Genomic DNA, 24976 nt, shown 5'->3' on the forward strand with positions numbered 1-24976 from the left:
GATGGGAAATAAAAGCAGTTACAATAAACATAATTTTTTTTCAAAGTCAGCAAAGATGGGCATTTCATGTGCATGTGTGCCAATACCCTACTAACCAAAGTTTCCTCGTGCACAATTCACATGTGTTATTTAGTTCAGCTTCTGAGGTTTGTACAAATTTAAATACTTCTATGTAACAACATAATTCTACATAATTCTACCCCTTTATTTATTACCAAAGTGTACAGTAATCTGTTCCTGAAAACTTAACGTGTCTGTTCCTTTTGTCCCAGGCTTTAGCTTCTGCGATTGCATCCACCAAAGTAATGAAGGCTCAGCAGGTTGTGAAAGGTGATGAGGGTGAAGAGGTAGGATTTCACTTGTTTCTTTTGTGTTTTGTTTTTTTCTCCCCAAGAAGTAATAAGCCAAAGTTATTAACTTTTCACTGTCAATGTTCCCTGTACGTCCAGTGATAGCAGTGCATTCTAAGTGGAGTACCAACCCCACGCATACTAATGCTATAGGAAGTGAGGCATTTCTTAACCAATAAGTGAGTTGGTTAATACATGAACCTTGCACTTGCAGCAGAAAGGAAATGTTTTTTGATGTGTACATTGAATGTTGTTGATGGTAATATATACCATTAGCCGTGTGCCACATATAAAGCAACATTTCTTTAATAATAATACCTGCTACTTCCATGTCAAAATATGTGGTGACTTCATACTCCCTTTTTTGATCACTAGAGATGTTTATTGTTAAAGCTATAACAGAAATGAAAATATGGCAGTAGGGAATCCTATTATGGGAGGATGAAATGCTTGTTCGTTTAATAATATATTGCGATTCTTTCATTCATAATCCTTTACAAGAATTCCAGACAGGAGGCTCATATTGCATCATATCTAAATTTACTCCATTATGTAATATGTGCCAAAAAATTATTTTGTTTTAAACGAATACAATATAGTATATTGGATTAATCTGATTAAAGGAACACACCATAGGGTCAAGAACACAAACATGTATTTCTGACCCTATTGTGTTAAAACCACAATTTAGCCCACCTGGACACCTCTTGCCTCCCTAAATATAGTAAAATCTTACTTTTATTCAAGCCTGTAGCTGCTGGTTCTGCCCCGTTTGCCTCTGAAACTGCCTGTGTCTGCTAACATCTTTAGAAGTTTTGGTCTGAGACAATCACCATGCTTCCCCATAAGATTGGCTGAGACTGTCAAGGAGGCAGATCACGGGCAAAGCCAGCACAAGCCAAACACAGCCCTGGCCAATCAGCATCTCCTCATAGAGATTAATTGAATCAATGAATCTCTATGAGGAAAGTTTAGTGTCTGCACGCAGAGGGTGGAGAGATTGAATGGCAATGCTGCTTACTCTGCAGCACTGCCACAGGAAGCACCTCTTGCAGCCATCTGAGGAGTGGCCAGTGGAGTTATCACTAGGCTGTAATGTAAACACTGCAATTTCTCTGAAAAGACAATGTTTACGACAAAAGACCTGAAGGTAATGATTCTACTCACCAGAACACATGCAATACGCTGTAGTTGTTCTGGTGACTATAGTGTCCCTTTAATTAGTCCATCTGAGCATCAACAATAATGGGAGGGTTTGCCTTCCATTAGGCTGCTACTACTGTGAATTTCTATTGGTATTGGTGAATATGTAATGTATCACTACATTGTGTGTCATGTTTGGATTTTTATACATGTAACCACACACTGCCTCCTGAACAACTTGTATCTTCTTAAATAAATATACACTTGTCATCTGGATTTATTTCAATATAAAAATGTAACAGAGTAAAGCTTTGTCTTTATTGCATTTGATTATGTATCAGATGTATTTGTTACATTATTACATATATTATGTTCCCATTGTGCAGGGAAGTCATGAATAACTAGGCAGGTTCATTCCCATCATGGCTAACTTTGGCACTTCAGATATTTATAAACCACATTTACCCTGTTGCTCGGTCAGCCTGTGGATTGGTAGAAAAGTAACCCAACATCTGCAGTTGCCAATGTTTGACAGCCCCAATTTATATATATTTTCAGAACAATTATAATCCTTCAACACTCTCTATTCTTTCTGGTAGAATTCCTCTTCTTTAGCATCAGGAGGGTGCTATCGAGCAGATGTTAAATAAGCTGGATATTATGTGCTGACATAGCATCTCTAGGGACCAGCTTGGGCTGCGGTGACAGCATGCAAAGCTTAAAGGGACACTATAGTCACCAGAACAACTACAGCTATTGAATTTGTTCTGGTGAGTAGAATCATTACCTTCAGGGTTTTTGCTGTAAACACTGTCATTTCAGAGAAAATGCAGTGTTTACAGTACAGCCTAGTGATAACTTCACTGGCCACTCCTTATATACCTGTAAGAGATCCTTCCTGGGTCATGGCTGCCTAAAACGCATCCAAACATTCAGTGTCTCCTCCTTCTGTATGCAGACACTGAACTTTCCTCATAGAGATTCATTGATTCAATTCATCTCTATGTGGAGATGCTGATTGGCCAGGGCTGTGTTTGAATCATGCTGGCTCTGTCCCTGTTCTGCCTCTTCAGTCTCAGCCAATCCTATGGGGAAGCATTGTGATTGACTCAGGCCACCACTTCTTAAGACGTCAGTTTCTATAGGAAACAGGGACAAGCTATGCAGCTGCAGGCTTCAATTCAAGTAAGATTTTACTTTATTTTTAGAGGCATGAGCGGACCAGGGGGGCTAGATGGTGGTTTTAACCCTATAGGGTCAGGAATACATGTTTGTGTTCCTGACCCTATAGTGCTCCTGTAATAGCGGGGTTTAAATTTAAAATGAAAGCAGGTATATATTTTTACTGGGGGGTACCGCGTGAGATCATCAGTTATTTTGAATATTTTCTTACCATGCCTTTGATTTGATTAATTTAATAGTAGTTTTATTTAAAAAAAATAAATAAAAATATATCCTTTTCTTTCATTCAACTCTTACCTGTATAAAAATTTTTTGTGATTATTATTTTTATTTTTTTTTCATGTTTCCCCCTGATAGCTTTTGGTTCCATTTCAAGACAACGCAGTGGAAGTTGAACAGAATACAGATTTACCAGACTACCTGCCGGAGGATGAATCCTCATCGAAGGAACAAGATAAGGCAGTGTCCCGTGTCGGGGTTCACCAAGACAATGCAAGCAGTTGGCTAAGCACTGCAGCAAACTTTTTATCCAGATCCTTCTACTGGTGACATGGGCTCCAGATTCAGAGACTGCAATACCATTTCAAAACAGGTTAACATCAGTCCAGCAATCTGCAAAGTGCAATAAAATAGTAAACAAAAAATGGTTTAAAACGCGCAGATTTTACATTCTTCCATCAATGGCCGTGTTTGTATAGCCACTTCAAGGAATGTTTCTTGGTTTTATTGCGTGTTGCCTCACTTTGTAAATGGGTCCACACTTTGCTATTACACAGTCCTGTTGTAAGCCAAATAATTGCTCTATTGAAAACACGCGTCACATCTGCAGCCTTAAGGTCACTGAAATATGTATGTATATTATATTATTATACAGGAAATTAATTTTTTGCCTCAATTCTCAGGACCTTTCATTCTAACTAGCTATAGATGTGCATGAACACCTTTTTAAATATGTGTTTATTTGCCTTACTTTGTGGAAGTGTTTGCCTTTTGTGACTTTTTATTTTTATTTTATTTTTTAGGTTTTTTCTTTTTGGTCACCAGCTTTTTTTTTTTTTTTTAAGTCTCAAAAGCATAAATATTTCCAGGTTATCCAGATTATGAATGTGTTGTGTTTTTGTTTTTGCCTTTCTCTACTGTTATAATTTCGAGTACCACAAACGTGCCATTTCAGAATGAGCTAGAACAGACCACAACAAACCGTTACGTTTCGCAAATACAATTGGGGACAGCCTGCGTTTCTTGCATATTCCGTTTTGATAAAAACTTTTCTAACTTTTCAGTGAACCCTCACCTAGGTCAGCCAAGCTCTGAAATTTCCCAAAATAAAAGGTTTATGTAAAAAAAAAAAATCTTTAGAACTTTTTTGTTTAACTGAATTGCACCGTAGAAGTGGTTTGCGTGATTGTTTTCTCATGTGTTTGTGAGCTTTGAGCATTCAAATACAGAAAATATGTAACCCACATTTTATAAACTGTTTAAACTACCAGATTTAAAACATTTCTGATGTGTTGCAACAAGAAAAAAGCTCTGATTATTTAAAAAAAAAAAAAAAAAAGGAAAAAGGCGGCTTGCAGAGTCTGTATTGTGCTGTTTTACAGTAAGATAGAAAAATAAGACCACTAACTTAAACTGATTGTTGCTAAAATAAAAATTAAATAAATGTATATAATAATAAAAAGTCTATTTCTTGTTATGCCAGTTTGCAATTTTTACATTTGTATCCTGTAATAATGCCTTGCTAGAAAGATCTGCTTTTTTGTGTCTTCTGTATGTGCTGTTTTTGTATTTCCACATATGTTAAAAAAGCAGCATTGTTCCTTTTAATAATTCAACATTGTCTCTCTAAGGATCAAAAACTGCCATTGCAGAGTGAGGATGTTCAATAGCTATTCTAGCCCCAAAAATGTAGCCCCCTAGTTTTGCTGTTACTGAAAGTGGTGTCTAATTTATCTTTGAAGTTCTGGATACAGATCGAGTTTATTTGTAAAATTGTGTGATTGCCTTGTCAAAAGATAGAATATTTTAATGGTGTTACTTCCTCCCCTTTTTGTGAGGCGAAAGAATCTGTACGGAAACAAATCAAGCAGCAAGGTTCCATTTACTGTTTGGTTTGATTTTAAACTTTCTATTAAAGCAAATTTTTTATGCCTGAATGTTTAAGCAAGATAAAGTTTTAAACAGAAACCACTACTGCGGGTTACCGTATAAGCCGAGTTTTTCAGCACATTTTTTTGTGCTGAAAAACTCCAACTCGGCTTATACTCGAGTCAATGTCTGTATTATGGCAATTTATATTGCCATAATACAGACTGGTGGCTGTGGGGGCTGCAGAGCGTTTACTTACCTCTCCTGCAGATCCTGTCAGCGCCCTCCGCCTCCGCGCCAGTCCGTTCAGCACCTCTGTCCGCTCCCAGTGTAAGTCTCGCGAGAGCCGCGGGGTCATAGTGCAGCCGCGAGAATTACACTGGGACTTACACTGGGAGCTGACCGGACCGGCGCGGAGGAGGGAGGGAGCTGACAGGAGCTGCAGGAGAGGTAAGTAAACTCTCTGCCAGACCCCTCCTACACAGTGCCCATCCACTGAGAGCCCCCCTCCCTGCCATGTATCAAGCAGGGAGGGGGGACGAAAAAAATTCAATAACACAATAAAATAAAAAATAATAATAAAAAATAATTAAATAAAATTTAAAATAATAAAAAAAATAATAATAATACAATTGCCCACCCCCCACCAAGGCTCTGCAACACACACATACACACACTGCACTCATACACACACGCTGCATTCATTATATACACACACTGTAAATAAATATTCAATTAATATAATTTTTTTAGGATCTAATTTTATTTAGAAATTTACCAGTAGCTGCTGCATTTCCCACCCTAGTCTTATACTCGCGTCAATAAGTTTTCCCATTTTTTGGGGGTAAAATTAGGGGCTTCGGCTTATATTCGGGTCAGCTTATACTCGAGTATATACGGTAATTTTGCTTCTAGGGTTTTTCACCTAAAGTGCGATTCATTTGAGCATAACTATTATTCTGCCACTTGAGAGTTAAGGGGTTGTTTGTGTAAATTAAAGCCTATTATATCCCTGCACTAGAATATCTTACTTGCACAATGGGGCAACATGATTAAATTGGTCCTCATAATCCAAACTAGTCAGCATTGTCCCAAGTATACTCTTTGTAAATGAGGCGACTTGCAAAGGTGTCTTCTGTATCTGATTTAAGACTTTTTCCATCCAGGTATTTCCTTATACTGCGGATAATTGGGCTCAGTCTGTGGTTTGATAAGCTTTACATTACTGGTTCCACCTAATTTCATCATTGTATATGCTCCTAACATATTCACATGGACCTGATTTATTTACAGAGACGGAATGCAACTTAGCAGGAAAAAATTACAGCGTACTTGTCAGGCCTGGTGACCCCAGTGACTAGCATTCTTACCAGGTTATTCACTGAAGTGAAACATTTTGAGAATTCAAAGTGGATTTTAAATGTAAAGCCAAAGTAGTCTAAGTGGGGAAAAAATGTCTCCACGTCAGCTGTGCTTCCAGTTTGGCTACCTTGGCCTTCTATTTGAAATTTACTTTGTATTTCTAACAGTTCTCAATTAGTGAATAACCATATTACGGTCGAGATTGTACAACCCTTGAGAAGTATGTTCCTCCAATCAAACATCCATAGTGCTTTGCCAGACCTTAAGACCTGGATGACGACCTACCAGTTACCCCGCTATTGACAATCTATCCATCCAGTATGCCCGCTCGATAGAATGTTCAACTGCAGAGCAAGTGGACTAAGGCAAGGTTTGCCAGTCATGTAGGAACATTGCCTATGCAATGCTCCTCTTATTAAACTATCACATACTTGTTGGCTGGTGAATAAAAAAAAAAAAGGTACCCCTATTATTGTAACATACCCAGCCCAGTAATAGCTTATTGCAAGTTTTTTTTATATTGTAACTTAATTTTATTAAAATATGTATGGATATGTCTTTGTTCTGTCAATCGCAGCCTCTGCTTTCTGGTTTTGTGTTTGAGCAAACACCAACACAAAAAAGTGAAAGGTTATGAAGAAAACCTAATTCCTAAAAAAAAAATATATATATATTGCGTGCTGTACTGATATGTGATAAAGTCGATGCACAACAATATCCATTTCCTCAAGCCATTTAGCAAGAATTTAATTTTTTCTTTTTCATACGTTGTTCGGTCCTCCAAGACGAATGGTATATTCACTGATTCGCTGTCCCGAGTACATGGCACACCTGGCTGTACTTGTGTGTGTGCTTACGGTCTTGAACTACCTGTTAAGAATAATCTACATCTGAATGATATTTTTACACTCCTGAAAGATTATATTAAAGCAACAACTTACTGAGCTTGTCAGATCATCCGGCAATATCTACCAATATATTCATAGAAATTTTTAAGAGTATTAAATTATAGTCTCAGTGCTTACAAGTACATGTGCATATCTGCAGACAAAAGGCAAAGTAAGCTCTTGTAAACCGCACCTAAACTGCGTTGTTAGGCTGCCTGTAACCAATGTCTTGTGAAGCTGTACTAATGACATATACCACTTCCTTGAAGCAGTGCACATAAGCATTTTAATCTACCGCTATTGTTTGTGCTTAATCTAAATTATTATATCAGGACTAATAACCTCTTTACTTTCCTCAGTCGCCAAAAATGCTTTTCTGCCATTTCAATGAAAGCAGTCTGTAAATTTTAAACTTTGAAATATGTTGTGTAAATAAAATAAAATCAGCTTATTGCTCTGTTTTTGTTTTTTTTTTGTTTTTTGCGCATTAATTCACATTTTAATAAACTGCTGGAAACTATAGTACAACTCCTGTAGTACACATACACTTCACAAAAAGTAGTGGTAGACTTGGGGTAATCCAGGTGTTTGCATTGTGCCTAGAAGGGTACTGGCAGTATCTACATTGTGGCCAAAATATATGTTAAGATTATCACTGAAAGGGAGTTATTCAATAAATTGTAGTCCAAATGGCAAATCCCTGATTTGAAGGGAAGAAAACCTCAACATATTTGCTATAGGCAAACCTTTGCTGTTTTAGACTGAATTTTTACCTTTTGTGAGGGATGAGATTGGTATGATAAAGTAAGCTTTTAAACTATCTTTAGTGCATCTATATGGCCAGGTGAAATTACTTTTGTGAGTGTGCATTAAAGGGACACTATAGTCACCAGAAACACTGCAGCTTTATGTAGTAGTTCTGGTTTCTACAGCATGTCTCTGCAGACTTTTCAATGTAAACACTGCCTTTATTGCTGCCTAGAAACACCTGTATTGGCAGTCAACACGACGATCACTAAGTGCTTCCTAGTTAAAGGGACACTCCAGTGCCAGGAAAACAAACAGTTTTCCTGGCACTGCAGGTACCCTCTCCCTCAGAGGCGGCTCTCTAATTAGGCGGTTTAGGCGGCCGCCTAAGGCCTCGCGGCCGCCTAAACCGCCTGTTGGCAGAGTGTGTCAGGTCCTCAGTCAGTGACCGAGGACCTGACACCAGGAGGGGGCCCGGCGGCTTGCCCGGTATGCCGCCGGGTGCGAGGCCCCTCCTGGCTGCCCAGCCACCATCGCAGACACTGGTCTGCAGCTCCGCAGTGTGCAGAGCTGCAGACCATGTGACTCGCGAGAATTGGCCAATCAGAGCGTTGCCGCGGGTTACCACGGCAACGCTCTGAAATCTCGCGAGACTACACGGTCTGCAGCTCTGCGGAGCTGCAGACCGGAAACAGTGGCCACCGGACCACCAGGGAGCCCACTGGGCCACCAGGGAAAGGTAGGCTCTCCCTCCCCATCACCCCCCACCACCCTCACCATCGCCCCCACCCCCCTCAGCCTCATCATCACCACCCACCCCCTCAGCATCACCCCCCTCCATCACCCCCCACTACCCTCAGCCTCACCCCCCACCACCCTCAGACTCACCCCCCCACCATCCTCACCCTCACCCCCCACCTCAGCCTCACCCCCCCACCATCACCATCACCCCCCACCCTCACCATCACCACCCTCCCCATCACCCCCACCACCCTCAGCCCCCCCCACCATCCTCAGCCTCATCATCACCCCCCACCCCCCTCAGCCTCACCCCCCACCATCACCCCACTACCCTCACCAGCCTCACCATCACCCCCCACCATCCTCAGCCTCACCCCCCCACCATCACCATCACCCCCCCACCCTCACCATCACCCCCCACCACCCTCACCATCACCCCCCACCACCCTCAGCCTCACCCCCACCATCCTCAGCCTCACCCCCCCACCCCCACCCCCTCAGCCTCACCATAACCCCCACCACCCTCACCATCACCCCCCACCACCCTCAGCCTCACCCCCCACCATCCTCAGCCTCACCCCCCCACCATCACCATCACCCCCCCCCACCCTCACCATCACCCCCCACCACCCTCACCATCACCCCCACCACCCTCAGCCTCACCCCCCACCATCCTCAGCCTCATCATCACCCCCACCCCCTCAGCCTCACCCCCCACCATCACCCCCCACTACCCTCACCAGCCTCACCATCACCCCCCACCACCCTCAGCCTCACCCCCACCATCCTCAGCCTCACCCCCCCACCCCCACCCCCTCAGCCTCACCATCACCCCCCCACCCTAAGCCTCACCATCACCCTCCACCACCCTCAGCCTCACCCCCCACCACCCTCAGCCTCACCCCCCACCCTCAGCATCACCCCCACCACCCTCAGCCTCACCCCCCACCCTCAGCATCACCCCCACCACCCTCAGCATCACCCCCACCACCCTCAGCCTCACCCCCCCTCACCATCACCACCCTCAGCCTCACCCCCCCACCACCCTCAGCCTCACCCCCACCATCCTCAGCCTCACCCTCACCCCCCACCCTCACCATCACCCCCACCACCCTCACAATCACCCCCCACCACCCTCAGCCTCACCCCCCACCCTCACCATCATCCCCCACCATCCTCAGCCTCATCCCCCCTACCCTCAGCCTCACCCCCACCACCCTCAGCCTCACCCCCACCACCCTCAGCCTCACCCCCCACCACCCTCAGCCTCACCACCCTCAGCCTCACCCCCACAACCCTCACCCCCACCACCCTCAGCATCACCCCCACCACCTTCAGCATCACCCTCTCATCACCCTCAGCATCACCCTCTCATCACCCTCAGCATCACCCCCTCACCACCCTCAGCATAACCCTCCGTCACCACCCTCAGCCTCACCCCACTCACCATCACCCCCTCCTTCTCACATCACCCCCTCTCACTCTCACATTACCCCCTCTCACATTACCCCCTCTCACATTACCCCCTCTCACATTACCCCCTCTCACATTACCCCCTCTCACATTACCCCCTCACTCTCATTACCCCCTCTCACTCTCACTTTACTCCTTCTCACTCTCACTTTACTCCTTCTCACTCTCACATTACTCCTTCTCACTCTCACATTACTCACTCTCACATTACCCCCCCTCACTCTCACATTACCCTCACATTAACCCCCTCTCACTCTCACATTACCCCCTCTCACTCTCACATTACCCCCCCTCCCTCTCACATTACCATCACCCCCCTCCCTCTCACATTACCATCACCCCCCTCCCTCTCACATTACCATCACCCCCCGCTCCCTCTGACCATCACCCCCCGCTCCCTCTGACCATCACCCCCCGCTCCCTCTGACCATCACCCCCCGCTCCCTCTGACCATCACCCCCCGCTCCCTCTGACCATCACCCCCCGCTCCCTCTGACCATCACCCCCCGCTCCCTCTGACCATCACCCCCCGCTCCCTCTGACCATCACCCCCCGCTCCCTCTCACCATCACCCCCCGCTCTCTCTCACCATCACCCCCCGCTCCCTCTCACCATCACCCCCCGCTCCCTCTCACCATCGCACCCCCTCTCACCATCGCACCCCCTCTTCCCCAGCGCACCCCCTCTCCCCCGCTCCCTCTCACCATCGCACCCCCTGTCCCCCGCTCCCTCTCACCATCGCTCCCTCTCACCATCGCACCCCCTCTCCCTCTCCCTCTCACCATCGCACCCCCTCTCCCTCTCACCATCGCACCCCCTCTCCCTCTCACCATCGCACCCCCTCTCCCTCTCACCATCGCACCCCCTCTCCCTCTCACCATCGCACCCCCTCTCCCTCTCACCATTACCCTCCCCTCTCCCTCTCACCATCACCCCCCTCTCACCATCACCCGTCTCTCCCTCTCACCATCACCCCCCTATACACACAACACACTTAAAGCAACTACCCCATACACATAGGGTCTCAGACAAAAACGCAAACATGCTCACAGAGACATACATTCACACACACAAGGATACTCTCTGTCAGACACACTCTCAGGCACATACACAGGTAGACAGTGCATCAATGTGTATATGTGACACTTTTTTGTTAGTGGGGCCTCATGTTTGCATTTCGCCTAAGGCCTCATAAAGTCTAGAGCCGCCTCTGCTCTCCCTCCCACCACCCATCCTATGTTGCTGGAGGGGTGAAAACCCCTTCAGTGACTTACCTGAGATTCCCGCCGATGTCCCTTGGCGGTGGCTTTGGGTCCGCCCACGCTCCTGCGCATGCGTGATCGGTCTCGCCCACCAGATGACGTCGGCGGGGGAGACCTAATGCGCATGTGCTGTATGAAAATGCTTTCCTATGGGGAATTGAGCGACGCTGGAGGTCCTCACACAGCGTGAGGACGTCCAGCGACGCTGTGCTAGAAACCAGGAAGTGCCCTCTAGTGCCTGTCTAGTAGACAACCACTAGAGGAGGAGTTAACCCTGCAATGTAATTATTTCAGTTTATGAAAGCTGCAGGGTTAAGGGTAGTGGGAGTTGGCACCCAGACCACTCCAATGGGCAGAAGTGGTCTGGGTGCCTGGTGTGTCCCTTTAAGCTGAATTTCCGCCCCCCCTCCCCCCCCCCCCCCATAGATATGCATTGATTTCCTGTAGGAAAGCATTGGATTGGCTGAGATTATCACGAATGGAGACAGGGCCAGCAGTGGCAAGACCAGCACGGAAATGGAGAAAAGGTACATTTCAAACCTTTTTACTCAATTCTGAGAAGGGTCTGGGGACTTAAACAGATACTAAAGTGCTTTAATGTTAGGAATACATGATTGTAATTGTAATGTTCCTTTAATTTTTAAAAAAAAAATTTTAAACAGTTTTTATGGGAGTTTACGTGGGACATTTGAATGTAATTAGAAATAGTTAATGTAACGGATCGACGGGCACCCCAACTGGGTACCTCTGTTGAAGGATGCTCCTAGCGCTTCCTGAGGACTCCAAGCACTGCAGCAGACACCATAACCACCTTAGACTCCTCCAGAGAGCAAGGCAGGAACAAGCTCTTACAAGAGCTTAGTAGTGATTTAGCAAGGGAGTATGACAAGCATAGCAATCCCTTGTAGCAGATTCCCCCAATAAGAGACGGCACTCCAAATTGAGGGTGAAGTAAAACTGAACTTTTATTCAAACACTCTGCTTTTATGCCCATTTTACTCACATAGTACTGCCCACAGGGTTTTGCAAAACAACCAATCAGTACGTACAATACCCACAGACACTCCCAGCAATTACACACAAAATCCTCCCCTCTGCCTGTGATACAATTATCTCAACACAGTAGACTAACTTAATTATCACAGGCAGGAAAATACACCGTTTTACACAATATTCATAACTTTAAAAGTATACACCACATTCACATAAAACTTACATTTTCAGAATATGCATACTCCAAATAAAAACATACTCATAAATCAGACAATTCCTTCCATTGGTTTAAAAGTTAGGTCAAAGTCCTTTGTGACCACTGAAGCATGGCTTTCCAGCCAAAACCAGTTCCACAGAGTCCTCTATCCTGAAGATAATTGGCTTAATTGGGTGTGGTAAGAGAACTATTTCCAGGTACTGAAAATTCCTATCATACTGAACAGAACCCCCACATTCAACCTATCCCCAGATAACTTGGATCTGAGCGCTCACTATATCTGAACAGCGCTCAGATCCCACGAACACAGTCAAATCGCCATGGGGTTAAACCATAGCAAGGGTTGATGAGAGACAAAGGAGGGGCAAAACAGCAAGTTCCAACTGGTCTGGCAGTGTCCCTGGGACAACGCCCTGCTGGAGAACAATAGACAGGAAACGGGGGAGGGGCACACCTTCCCATGTATTGAAAGGGGCAGAAAAAGTGTTTCAAAATCCAATAAGCCCAAATACGTTTCTTAAAGGGCAATACATTTCAGGGGCCATAGTCACAGGGCAGGAGGCTGGCAATCAGTCTTCTCCAATGCCCAGTGGCAAGGCTGGTTCCGCCACATTTCTCACATTTCCCAAAAAGACTAACAAGGTATCTGGCCTCCTGTCGGTCAGTGCCTTGGTTAGTCCAGCAACCCACCCACAAAACATAGTCAGTAGTGCAGCCCACCCACAATTAAAAGTTACTGCGCCTGGGGAAAGCCAGTCTTTGTCCAGGGGCTCCATCATGGCTGTGTGGGGTACGGGTACTCCGGATCTGTGGGTTGCTGAGTGGACAGAGACCAGCGGTACTCTGCCCTGATGCCAGTGCTTCAGCTGGAGTAGTCAGGTTGTAGCCCAGCTGTGAAGATGGGGTAGTATGCTCCTCTCCCTGGACCCGGTGCTGCTGCTGGAGGGGGAGACCGACTGTCTCCCCTTTTGATAAACAGTCCTGCTGCTAGGGATCTGGACCGGCTATCCCACACCCCTGTAGACCGGGTGCAGAGACTGCTGTCCCATCTGCCCCATCTGGGAGAATAAGGTCTCCCCTTTGGGAAATAAGCTGCCGCTGGGGAGAGGTAGTAACCGGCTCCTCTCCCTGACACTCTCTCCGATGTTTGAGAGGGGGACTGACTGTCTTCCCTTCCAGTAATGCACTCTGCCGCTGGGGAGAGAGACCGACTGTCTCTTCTCCCAATAACTCATGCTGCTGTTGGGAAGTGACTTATCTACACAAGAGCATGTTTCACATACCGGTTACACATAGGGTTAACTTCAATTTATGATGTAGTTCAAACATGTTTACATCATTAATGACATCACTCTGAACCGTTGTTCACCTTCAAATAGGATCACTGCATTTTTTGTATACAAGGTATCCATCTCACATACACAATTGTCTTGAAAAAAGTATTTTACAGATTGAAACGTCGACTGGAACGTTGTCAGGATCGGGACAGGGATCCAACACGCAGGGTACAAAGAGAGGAAAGGTACGTATACCGGGCCTTAGAATGGCCGGACTAACGTACCGAGAGTAATAGAGAATAGTCAGAGACAAGCCGAGGTCGAGGGAACGAGAAGACAGATAAGCGAGAGACAAGCCGGGTCAAGGGATAACAGAGAAGCAGGGTAGTACAACGAGCCGAGTCAAAACCAAAAGAGCAAACAAGAATACCAGAGCGCTGAGTGACTAGACAAGCTAGAACCACGACAGGGCAATGAGCTGAAGTGAGAAGTAAGCTTAAATACCCTGGCTCTGGATGGTAATCACGCCTCTGACAAGTACCGATTGGATATCGGAGACTTGAGTGACAGGTTGCTCGTGATAGCGTCATGACGTCACGTATTGAGCGTCCTGCTAGAAAAGGACGTGGATTCCTCGCGGCCGGTGTTTAAGTGACTGGATGGACCGCGAGGAACGGAGGAAACAGCTCGCCTGGACGGATAAACCACCAAGTCTCTACCTCCCTTAGAGGTAGAGGCCTCAGGTACCCTGACAGTACCCCCCCTCTCAGATACGCCCACCGGGCGGAATGAACCGGGGCGAGATGGGAAGCGGAGGTGAAATGCTCTGCGAAGGCGAGAAGCATGAACGTCCTCCTGAGGTACCCAACTCCTCTCCTCAGGACCATATCCCCTCCAGTTGACCAGATATTGCAATTTTCCCCTTGAAATTCTGGAGTCAATGATGGAGCTGACCTCGTACTCCTCCCGACCTTCCACCTGAACAGGACGAGGTGAGGAGGCCTTAGAGGAGAATTTGTTGCAAATAAGAGGTTTCAACAAGGAGACATGAAAGGAGTTAGGAATGCGTAAGGCAGGTGGCAGAGCAAGGCGATACGCAACCGGATTGATACGAGTGAGAACCCTGTAAGGACCTATGTAACGAGGAGCAAATTTCATAGATGGAACTTTTAGGCGAATATTCTTGGTACTCAACCATACCCTATCCCCAGGAACAAAAACAGGAGCCGCTCTTCTATGCTTGTCAGCGTGTTTCTTGAACAGCGAGGAACTATGTAATAGAATTTGCCGAGTCTGATCCCATAATTTCTTCAGGTTGGCGACATGATCATCAACCGACGGTATCCCCTGAGAAGAGGAAACCGAAGGAAAAATCGAAGGATGAAAGCCATAGTTCATGAAGAAAGGGCTAGAGCGAGTTGAATCGCAAACAAGGTTATTGGGTGCGAACTCCGCCCAAGGAATCAGACCGACCCAATCGTCCTGGTGTTCGGAAACAAAGCAACGTAGATACTGTTCGATCTTTTGATTAGTACGTTCAGCAGCTCCGTTAGACTGAGGGTGATAGGCAGAGGAGAAGTTCAATTTGATGCCCATTTGAGAACAAAAGGATCTCCAGAAACGTGAGACAAATTGAGAACCTCTATCAGAAACAATCTCTGAAGGGATCCCATGTAGGCGAAAAACCTCTCTCGCAAAAATCTCCGCCAATTCAGGAGAAGTCGGAAGTTTAGGTAATGGCACGAAATGGGCCATCTTAGTAAATCTATCCACCACCGTGAGAATAACAGTCTGTCTCTTGGAAGCAGGCAAATCAACGATAAAGTCTATGGACAAACAGGACCAAGGTTTCTCAGGAATGTCCAAGGGGTGTAACAGACCACATGGAGATGCATGAAGTAGTTTAGTCTTGGCACAAGTCTCACAAGCTGCGACGAACTCCTCAATATCTTTTCGAAGTGAAGGCCACCAGAAATCCTTGGATATCAGAGAGTATGTCTTGCGAATACCAGGATGACCAGCTATTTTACTTTCGTGAAAGCATTGTAAGAGCTCCAGTTGAAGTTCAGGAGGAACAAAGTTTCTTCCCTCAGGAGTGTTTCCAGGAGCTAGATGTTGTGACTTCAAGATCTGGTCAAGTAGCGGAGAATGAATTTTGAGACTGGTATTAGCAATAATATTGCATTTGGGTACAATGGAGGACAACAGTGGTTCAACTGAGGCAGAGGGCTCATATTGGCGAGATAGCGCATCGGCTTTAGAATTCTTTGACCCAGGTCTGTAAGTCAGAACGTAATTGAAATGGGTAAGAAACAACGACCAACGAGCCTGCCTGGAGGACAGACGTTTGGCCTCTCCGATATAAGACAAGTTTTTGTGGTCTGTCAGAATGGTAACAGGATGTAAAGTACCTTCCAATAAATGTCTCCACTCTTTCAAAGCCTTGATAACCGCTAGTAATTCTCTGTCACCAATGTCATACCTGCTCTCAGTACCGGTCAATTTTTTAGAGAAAAATCCACATGGATGTAATGGTTTATCAACACCCAACCTTTGAGATAGGACAGCACCTAAACCAGTCTCTGATGCGTCTACCTCAAGTAAAAAAGGCAGAGAAGTGTCGGGGTGAACTAAAATTGGAGCGGAAGCGAAAAGCTCCTTGAGAGTTTTGAACGCCAGGAGAGCTTCAGTAGTCCAATTCTTAGTATCAGCCCCCTGTTTGGTCATGTTAGTGATAGGTGCGATAATGGAAGAATAGCCCTTAATAAAGCGCCTATAATAATTAGAAAAACCAATAAATCTCTGTACGGCTTTAAGACCTTTGGGTAAAGGCCACTCTAGAATGGATTGGAGCTTATCCGGATCCATCTTAAATCCCTCCCCAGAGATCACATAGCCGAGAAAGGTTACCTGGGTTTGATCAAAGCTACATTTCTCCAACTTGCAGTACAAGCCATGCTGGAGAAGCTTGTGCAAAACCCTCCTGACTTGCTTGTGATGAATCTCAATGTCACTAGAATGAATGAGTATATCATCTAGGTATACAATGACGCAATCTTGCTGAAATTCCCTAAGAACCTCATTTATCAGATCCTGGAATACAGCTGGTGCATTGCATAACCCAAAAGGCATAACAGTATATTCATAGTGACCATATCGAGTATTGAATGCCGTCATCCACTCATGTCCCTGCTGGATTCTCACCAAGTTATATGCCCCTCTGAGGTCTAACTTGGTGAAAATTGTAGAGCCCTTCAAACGATCGAAGAGTTCGGTAATCAAGGGGATTGGATAGGCATTTTTAATGGTTATCTTATTTAGGCCTCGATAATCAATACAAGGCCTCAGAGAACCATCCTTCTTTTTAACAAAAAAAAATCCAGCCCCGGCAGGGGAGGAGGACCTTCTAATGAATCCCTTGTCTAAATTTTCGTGAATATACTCCTCTAGAACTGAGTTCTCTTTCGTAGATAACGGGTATACATGACCTCTGGGCGGCATGGTACCAGGGAGTAGGTTAATTTTGCAATCAAAGGACCTGTGTGGGGGTAAGGTATCGGCTTTCTTTTTGTCAAATACAGCCTTTAAATCTAGATACTGAGACGGAATTTGTGTCTCTGTAGGATTATCAGAGTTAGCCGCTGTATTGGTTAAGCCGAGAGGTGAGACTTTCCGCAAGCATTTCTCTTGACAATTCTGTCCCCACGAAACTATCTCCCCTGACTCCCAATTAATAATAGGGTTATGTCTCCTCAACCAGGAGTACCCCAGCACTATGGGAATAGACGGAGAAGAAATGAGCAGTAAGGATATGTCTTCTCTATGTAGGATGCCAACAGTTAAGTTAATCGGTATGGTCTCATGGAAAATAACAGGCTCAAGTAACGGTCTACCATCGATGGCCTCAACGGCCAGTGGTGTCTCTTTTAACTGGGATGGAATAGCATGCTTGGCAGCAAAACCCTGATCTATAAAGCTCTCAGCAGCTCCAGAATCGATTAGTGCCATAGTCTTAACTACTCCCTTCTCCCACTTTAAAGAAACGGGTAACAGAAGCCTGAGCTCTTTGTAGTTGTGAATAGAGGACAAAGTAGAAACACCCAAGGCCTGTCCTCTAGAGGAACTTAGGTGCGAGCGTTTCCCGAACGATTGGGACAGTTTAGGCGTAAATGACCCCTGACTCCACAATACATACATAAGCCCTCCCTTCTCCTGTACTGTCTCTCACTCTCTGTGAGATGAGTACTGCCTATCTGCATAGGTTCAGGAATACGTAAGTCCTCGAACTCAGAAATTTGAAAGGTAGGCGCTAGTTTAAAGGAGGGTCTACGGGTCCTATCTCGAGTGTTCAGCCTCTCTCTTAAGCGTTCATCAATACGAGATATAAAAGAAATTAAATCCTCCAAATTTTCAGGGAGTTCTCTAGTAGCGACCTCGTCAAGAATTACATCTGATAACCCATTCAGAAACACATCTATATAAGCCTGTTCGTTCCACTTAACTTCTGCCGCCAAGGACCTGAACTCTAGTGCATAATCCACAAGTGTTCGATTGTCTTGTCTAAGGCGCAACAGTAATCTAGCTGCATTGACCTTCCTACCAGGGGGGTCAAAAGTTCTTCTAAACGCAGCTACAAAGGCATTATAATTATAGACTAGTGGGTTATCATTCTCCCATAAAGGATTGGCCCATCTCAAAGCTTTTTCAATGAGTAGAGTGATAATAAATCCAACCTTCGCTCTATCAGTAGGATAAGAGCGGGGTTGTAATTCGAAATGGATGCTAATCTGGTTTAGAAAGCCACGACACTTCTCCGGTGACCCGCCATAACGTACTGGTGGGGTAATACGGGAAGAAGCACCTACAGTGGCTACCTCTAGACCTGAGACTGCAGGAGAAATAGAAGGAGTACGTGTCTCCTCAGGTGGATTACTAGCACGGGACAAAAGTGCCTGTAGTGCCAAAGCCATCTGATCCATCCTATGCTCCATGGCGTCAAACCTGGGATCCGAAGAACCAAGCTGACTGTTTGTACCTGCAGGATCCATTGGCCCTGTCGTAATGTCAGGATCGGGACAGGGATCCAACACGCAGGGTACAAAGAGAGGAAAGGTACGTATACCGGGCCTTAGAATGGCCGGACTAACGTACCGAGAGTAATAGAGAATAGTCAGAGACAAGCCGAGGTCGAGGGAACGAGAAGACAGATAAGCGAGAGACAAGCCGGGTCAAGGGATAACAGAGAAGCAGGGTAGTACAACGAGCCGAGTCAAAACCAAAAGAGCAAACAAGAATACCAGAGCGCTGAGTGACTAGACAAGCTAGAACCACGACAGGGCAATGAGCTGAAGTGAGAAGTAAGCTTAAATACCCTGGCTCTGGATGGTAATCACGCCTCTGACAAGTACCGATTGGATATCGGAGACTTGAGTGACAGGTTGCTCGTGATAGCGTCATGACGTCACGTATTGAGCGTCCTGCTAGAAAAGGACGTGGATTCCTCGCGGCCGGTGTTTAAGTGACTGGATGGACCGCGAGGAACGGAGGAAACAGCTCGCCTGGACGGATAAACCACCAAGTCTCTACCTCCCTTAGAGGTAGAGGCCTCAGGTACCCTGACAAACGTTGTGTGAATTTGTAATTGCTCAATAAAGCAACAGATGAAATTTACTTTGAAAGACTCTTGAGTGCTCTCTACTGGTATCGTATACAATTTGGTTGGAGACAGCACCGGAGCATTAAAAGACCGGGAGCATCGAGTGCTGGGACTTATATATATATATATATATATATATATATATATGCTACACTATAATATACATATTAACATGTTAAAACCAAAATCAAGCTGGAACCAAAAATCATAGGAAAGAGTGGAACGAGATGGTCTCATTAAGTCCCTTTGGAGACACTGTATTTAATTTGGAGATCCAGTAGGTTTCACGGTTAAGTAAAGCTTTGCCTCTGTCACCGGCTCTTCTTGAAACTGGCACATGATCTATATTGCAATCACATGGTCCAGGAGGGCCGGATCAGCAGCAGAGGGATCGCCAGCGAGCAGGTAAGTCCCCTGGACGGCGGGGACGTACTATGCCGCCCGCCAGCGTTTAGAGCCGTCCTTAAGGTGTTAAACATCTGTATGGACTCTGATAAAACCACCTCTTCAGGCATAGGATTCCACATCATTATTCTTACTGTAAAAAAATAAAACAAACAAACAAGAAAAACACCTTTTCTTTGCCTTAGACTAAATCTCTTTTCTTTCTGTCTAAATGTGTGCCCTCATGTCCTATGTATTGTCCTATTTATGAATAGATTTTCAGACAATCGTTTGTACTAGGAGCTTCTAGTCTTTCAAAGCACAGAGGGGAAAAAATATTTGTGCTTAGAATTTCCCAAAATGATTTATACTTTTATTAATTGTAAGTAAATAATGATGAACAATTAACAAATGCATGTAAATGCATTTTAACGCATACATTTTGTTCTTTTGTTGAAAACTTTAAAAATGATGGTGCAATCTTAAAGATACTCAATGAAAAACTCTCGAAGAATTTCAATTTAATTTTAGGAAATATATGGCAACATTGGTTCTCATGGGTCCCATTACCTGGAAAAGTTTAGAGAAGCGGTTGCCAAGAGCAATGGTGGGTTATGTGCGCTTACTTATATTGGTATACACCTGAATATGTATTTTACACTACTAGATTATGTGACGTGTTGTTATATCCAGTGTGGTTCCTCCTGTCCCTCAGGATTAGTTATGCATAAGCCACACTTATATATGCTTGGTTAAAGAGTTACTCCAACCAAAAAAAGTGTTTTTGATTAGAGTAACCCTTGTTGTGCTTGTCCTTCTCCATATTAAAAAACAAACAAACAAAAAGCTAACCTCTGGAGCCAAGTTCTCTACAGTCCAGTATGCCCCCACTGATGTCAGGATCGTGGGCTAAGGGAGGACATGGGCAGCATGGAAGGTGGGGGGGAGGGGATGTGCTGCCATTGGATGCCTGTTGCCAGCATGCTGTGTGTGCTGGAGATGAATGTCTAATATGCACAGAATTTATATAAGCCAGCCCTGTAGCAAAGGAGGTAACCTCTTAGTGAAATTTTGCACATACAAACGCCAGGCACCATGACTACTTCAAAACTATGAATCGTTCATAGTGCTTGAAATGAGTTAGGAAGTTATAGTTATGGACAGTTTTCTCTCTAGAAATATACTTTACATTTATTATAGTGTAAGGTTATTTATATGGGTAATTGAATTATAAAACAATACAACAGGCAGAGACTGACCACTCAGGCATTCTGTGTCAGTCATGGGCCTGTTCTTCCTGTCCTGCATTAGTTTATTTAATGGGACACACTAAGCACCAGAACCACTACAGCTTAATGCAATGATTCTACTGTAAATAAACTGTCTCTTCAGTATCAGCAAATTAAACTCTGCCTTTCCTATTAAGGCAATGTTTACATTCCTTCCTAGGCACTCCTCTAGGGCTGTCATCCAGACGTCTTCACACTGCCAAACACTCATTGAGTTTATTAACATCTATTAGTATGATGACTGGTGCACATGCACAGTGGCCACTCAATGCTTACCTATTGGGACGCATCGGATTGGCTGAGAACATCATCACTAATGATCTCAGCTAGGGCACAGTGGTGACTGAAGTGAGATTCTGGGGGGGGGGGGGGAGAGATATCTAAAATTAGGAAAACACTCTAAACTTAAAAATGTGTTTGCCTTTCTAAAGTTAGTGTTTCTTAAACTCATGTTCCCAACTGACTATAAGTGTTGACTGCAAATTGTTTTTAATACTCAGCCTCACATCATGCTATCCTTACCTCTGTTACAGCTCAACTGTTGTTTGCTAATGCATTTTGGTCGTACAGCTGGAGCCTCTGTTTTCACAGAAGCATCCTCAAGTACCCCCTACCAGTCCAGGATTCAGGGATTACCCAGTTGTGTCTAAGGTGTTTTTAGAAAAAAACAAAACAAAAAAAAAACACTTTTGACACAACAGGGTAGACATGTGCAATTCGTTTGGGTTAGAATTAAAATTCGGCTGAATTTCGGGTAATCCAGACATTCGGGTGCTTGTTGAATGTCCGAATAACTGAATTGCCAAAGTGCCGAATTTCCGAAGTGTAGTAGTGCTGAAGTGCCGAAGTTGCCGAAGTTCCGAGGTGTCAAAAGGCTGAAGTTCCGAAGTTTCTGAAGCACAGTATTGCCTAAGTACTAATATACTTACCCAGTGAAAGAAGAAGAATGTTACATTGTATACAATTTCAAATAAAAAGTATACAAACATAGCCAGGATTCAGTTGTAAGCATTTGCAACACTTACAACAATCAAGTAACACACATTCATATAAAATGTAAGTTACTTAGCCAGTCATGTAATGACAGGAATGAATAAGTAGATAACTCCCTAATTTCCACGGTATTAGGGAGCTATCTACTAAAAGGCTGAAAGACCTGAATTGGTCTTGCATCCAAATTTAATAATACTAAGTAAAGATTACTTAATATTAGTAAATCATGCCCCTACTTGCTATACTGCGAGTAGGGGCATGTCTATTAAACAGTGGGCAGCCTGTGGCTGTTCACTGTTAAAAAAAAAAAAAGGGTCCCCCCTCCTGAGGACCTATTGCCCCCGGCCCCCACCCCTGAGCGGTGGGTGGGGGCCCTAAAGTAAAAAAAGGGGGGAGGACCTATTGTCCTCCCCACCGGCCCCCACCCCGAGCAGTGGGTGCGGGCCCTAAACTAGAAAAAGGGGGGGACTTAATGTCCTCCCCTTGGCCCCAACCACTGAGTGGCGGGTGGGGGCTCTAAATACAAATATAACCCCCCTCCCCCAGGTGACTAGGGGTCCACAAACCCCTAGTCACCCCCTCCCCCAAAAAATAAACCCCTACCTACCCCCCTCACCCTAAAAATAATGAGGGGGGGGGACCTTTAACTAAGTACCTGTAAAAATAAAAATAAAATTACCATTTGATGTTTTCTTTCTTCTAAAATCTTATTTTTTCAGCCCTAAAAAAAGGCCAAATAAAAATCCATAATAACCGACGCAATAAAAAAAATAAACCCCCCCCCCCCCCCCAAAAAAAACAAAATCCATCTTCACCCGACGAGCCTTGCCCTGACCTGCAATTAGGCTCAGAGCACTCTGATTCATGGGTTTAAGCCATCCCATCAGAGTGCTCTGACAGGTAAATGAAGAGACTGACAGGTAAGTCTGACAGGTAAGTCTCTACATTTACCTGTCACAGCACTCTGATTGGTTGGAAAATTATTTTCCAACTCTGATTGGTTGGAAAATTCTACTTCATATGTAGTTTCTTATAAGTTTTAGTTCTCAATCATTTTTACTCTGCAAGATACCATTGATCCTTTACCCAATGAGATGCTGGCAAAAGGATGATGAACTCTCCATAAAAAAGTTCTGTTATTAAGAAATGTAGTTACAGAAAACAAACAGTCATTTAGTTAGAGATCAGAGAGAGGCATCTAATATATATATATCCAAATATTAAATGATCTTTGATCTAGAGATCATAGATGCTTATTTAAACTTGGGTCTAGAGATAATAGGGGCTTATCTAAACTTGGTGCTTGCTTTCAGTATAAATACAATTAGAGCAATCCAGCCTTCCAGTCGTTCTAAATTTTCATGATCGTAGCTTTTTCATATGAATAAGGTGGTTAAAGGAACACTACAGAATTTGGAATACAAGCATGTATTCCTAACACTATAGTGACCTTTTATCTAGTTTGACTACCTGCGACTCCCTTACCACGGTGGTCTCTCCACAGCCAACCCTGAATTCTTAATTTTTTACTGCAATTTTTGTTTCTCTTCCATAACACTGATGTTAACGAGGAGCACCAAATAAAATGTGCAGTAGAGACATTTATCAGCCTTACACTTTTCTCACTAGGTGCTTAGTCATAGGCAAAGTAAAATATGGAAAGCTATACTTTAAATACATGTAGAACCATTCAATCAAAACTAATACACCTGAACCCAACTAACACTTTTTTTTTTTTTTTTACAAAAAAGACCTTAGTTCATTAATGTCCAATTTGACCAATTTAATTCGTTTTTAGACATTAAAACTGTGATACATTACATTGTTTAGTTTTATGCCATTAAGAAAAAAACTATTTCAAGGCAAGTTCATTTTAGTTTTAGGTCTCTTAATCTGACAGTAAAAATTAAAATCGATAATTTCACCAGTTTTTTTGACCAGTTGTGATCCAGTATGTGGCTTAGTTTAATGTCTCTTTCATTGCAACTGAAAAAAAGGAAATCATACAGACAGTTAATTAATACTGATTATTTGTTTTAGACAGTATTTTTTTTTAATGTTTGCTTTCATCCACTAGATGGCAGTGTATAAATATTATTGAATGATTTAATTTATCAGGCTGCGAATGGATTTGTTTATTTTGTTTCTTGCACAAATTGGGCAATTGTTCAAATTTAACAAACCGCCATAAGTGAAATTTTATTTTTAAATTAAATTCAATAATGAGAATTGTTCTGCATAATGTGACTTTATGGATTTTTCCTTCTTTTAACATTCCCTTATCTGAGGTTGAAGTTTGACTACATCTTGAGTATTATTTCTGATCTTTTTACTGTACTTACCTTCTTCCTTTGCCACTATTTCAGAAATTCTACTTTTGATTTGAATTCCCAGTTTTTCTCTTACATAATATATCCCAAATTGTAAACCTAAGCTATACATTTAATAGTTACATTTAATGGGCTAGCATTTCACCACTATGTACTCTACACCATTTGTTTATCTTTGTCTTATATGTGTTTTATTGATATTCGAAGTTAATTTAATGACGGCATTCTGCTAGATTTTTACTTTGTTCTACCAATAAGCAGCCACGTGCTCATTTGTTGAAAAATGCTGTAGAAATCATGAAAATGTTGGCTAGTATGATGTAATTCTTCTTTATCAAGTCTTACATACATTTTTAAATGAACCACTCAATCCATTGAGTAACTGTGACCTGCTGGTTTTTAACACTTATTATAGAAAAATCTATTCATATTATTAGTATTGACTCTATGATCCAGATTTAAAGGAACACTATAGCGTTAGGATTACAAACATGTATTCCGAGTGCTATAGTGACCTGCTAAATAGTTAGAAAGATGAGTTTACTTTCCTTTTCTCCCATGCCACTCTGCTCTCTCTGCAGCTGACCATGCTTCCTTGGCTG

General features: G+C 43.8%; 1 protein-coding gene across 3 annotated transcripts in view; it reads left to right on the plus strand.

The window, feature by feature from the left end:
- The window catches only part of ARMC1 (armadillo repeat containing 1), a 44645-nt gene extending 39752 nt beyond the window's left edge, over window positions 1–4893 (plus strand). For all 3 annotated transcript variants that reach the window (XM_063450407.1, XM_063450408.1, XM_063450409.1), the window contains exons 6-7: window positions 273–347; window positions 3033–4893. In XM_063450407.1, coding sequence (XP_063306477.1) covers window positions 273–347; window positions 3033–3224 — 267 coding nt within the window. In that variant the 3' untranslated portion in view covers window positions 3225–4893. The remainder of the gene's footprint in view (window positions 1–272; window positions 348–3032) is intronic.
- The last annotated feature ends 20083 nt before the right edge of the window (window positions 4894–24976 follow it).

The sequence above is a fragment of the Pelobates fuscus genome, chromosome 4 (assembly GCF_036172605.1).
Source record: "Pelobates fuscus isolate aPelFus1 chromosome 4, aPelFus1.pri, whole genome shotgun sequence".
Classification (NCBI taxonomy): Eukaryota; Metazoa; Chordata; class Amphibia; order Anura; family Pelobatidae; genus Pelobates; species Pelobates fuscus.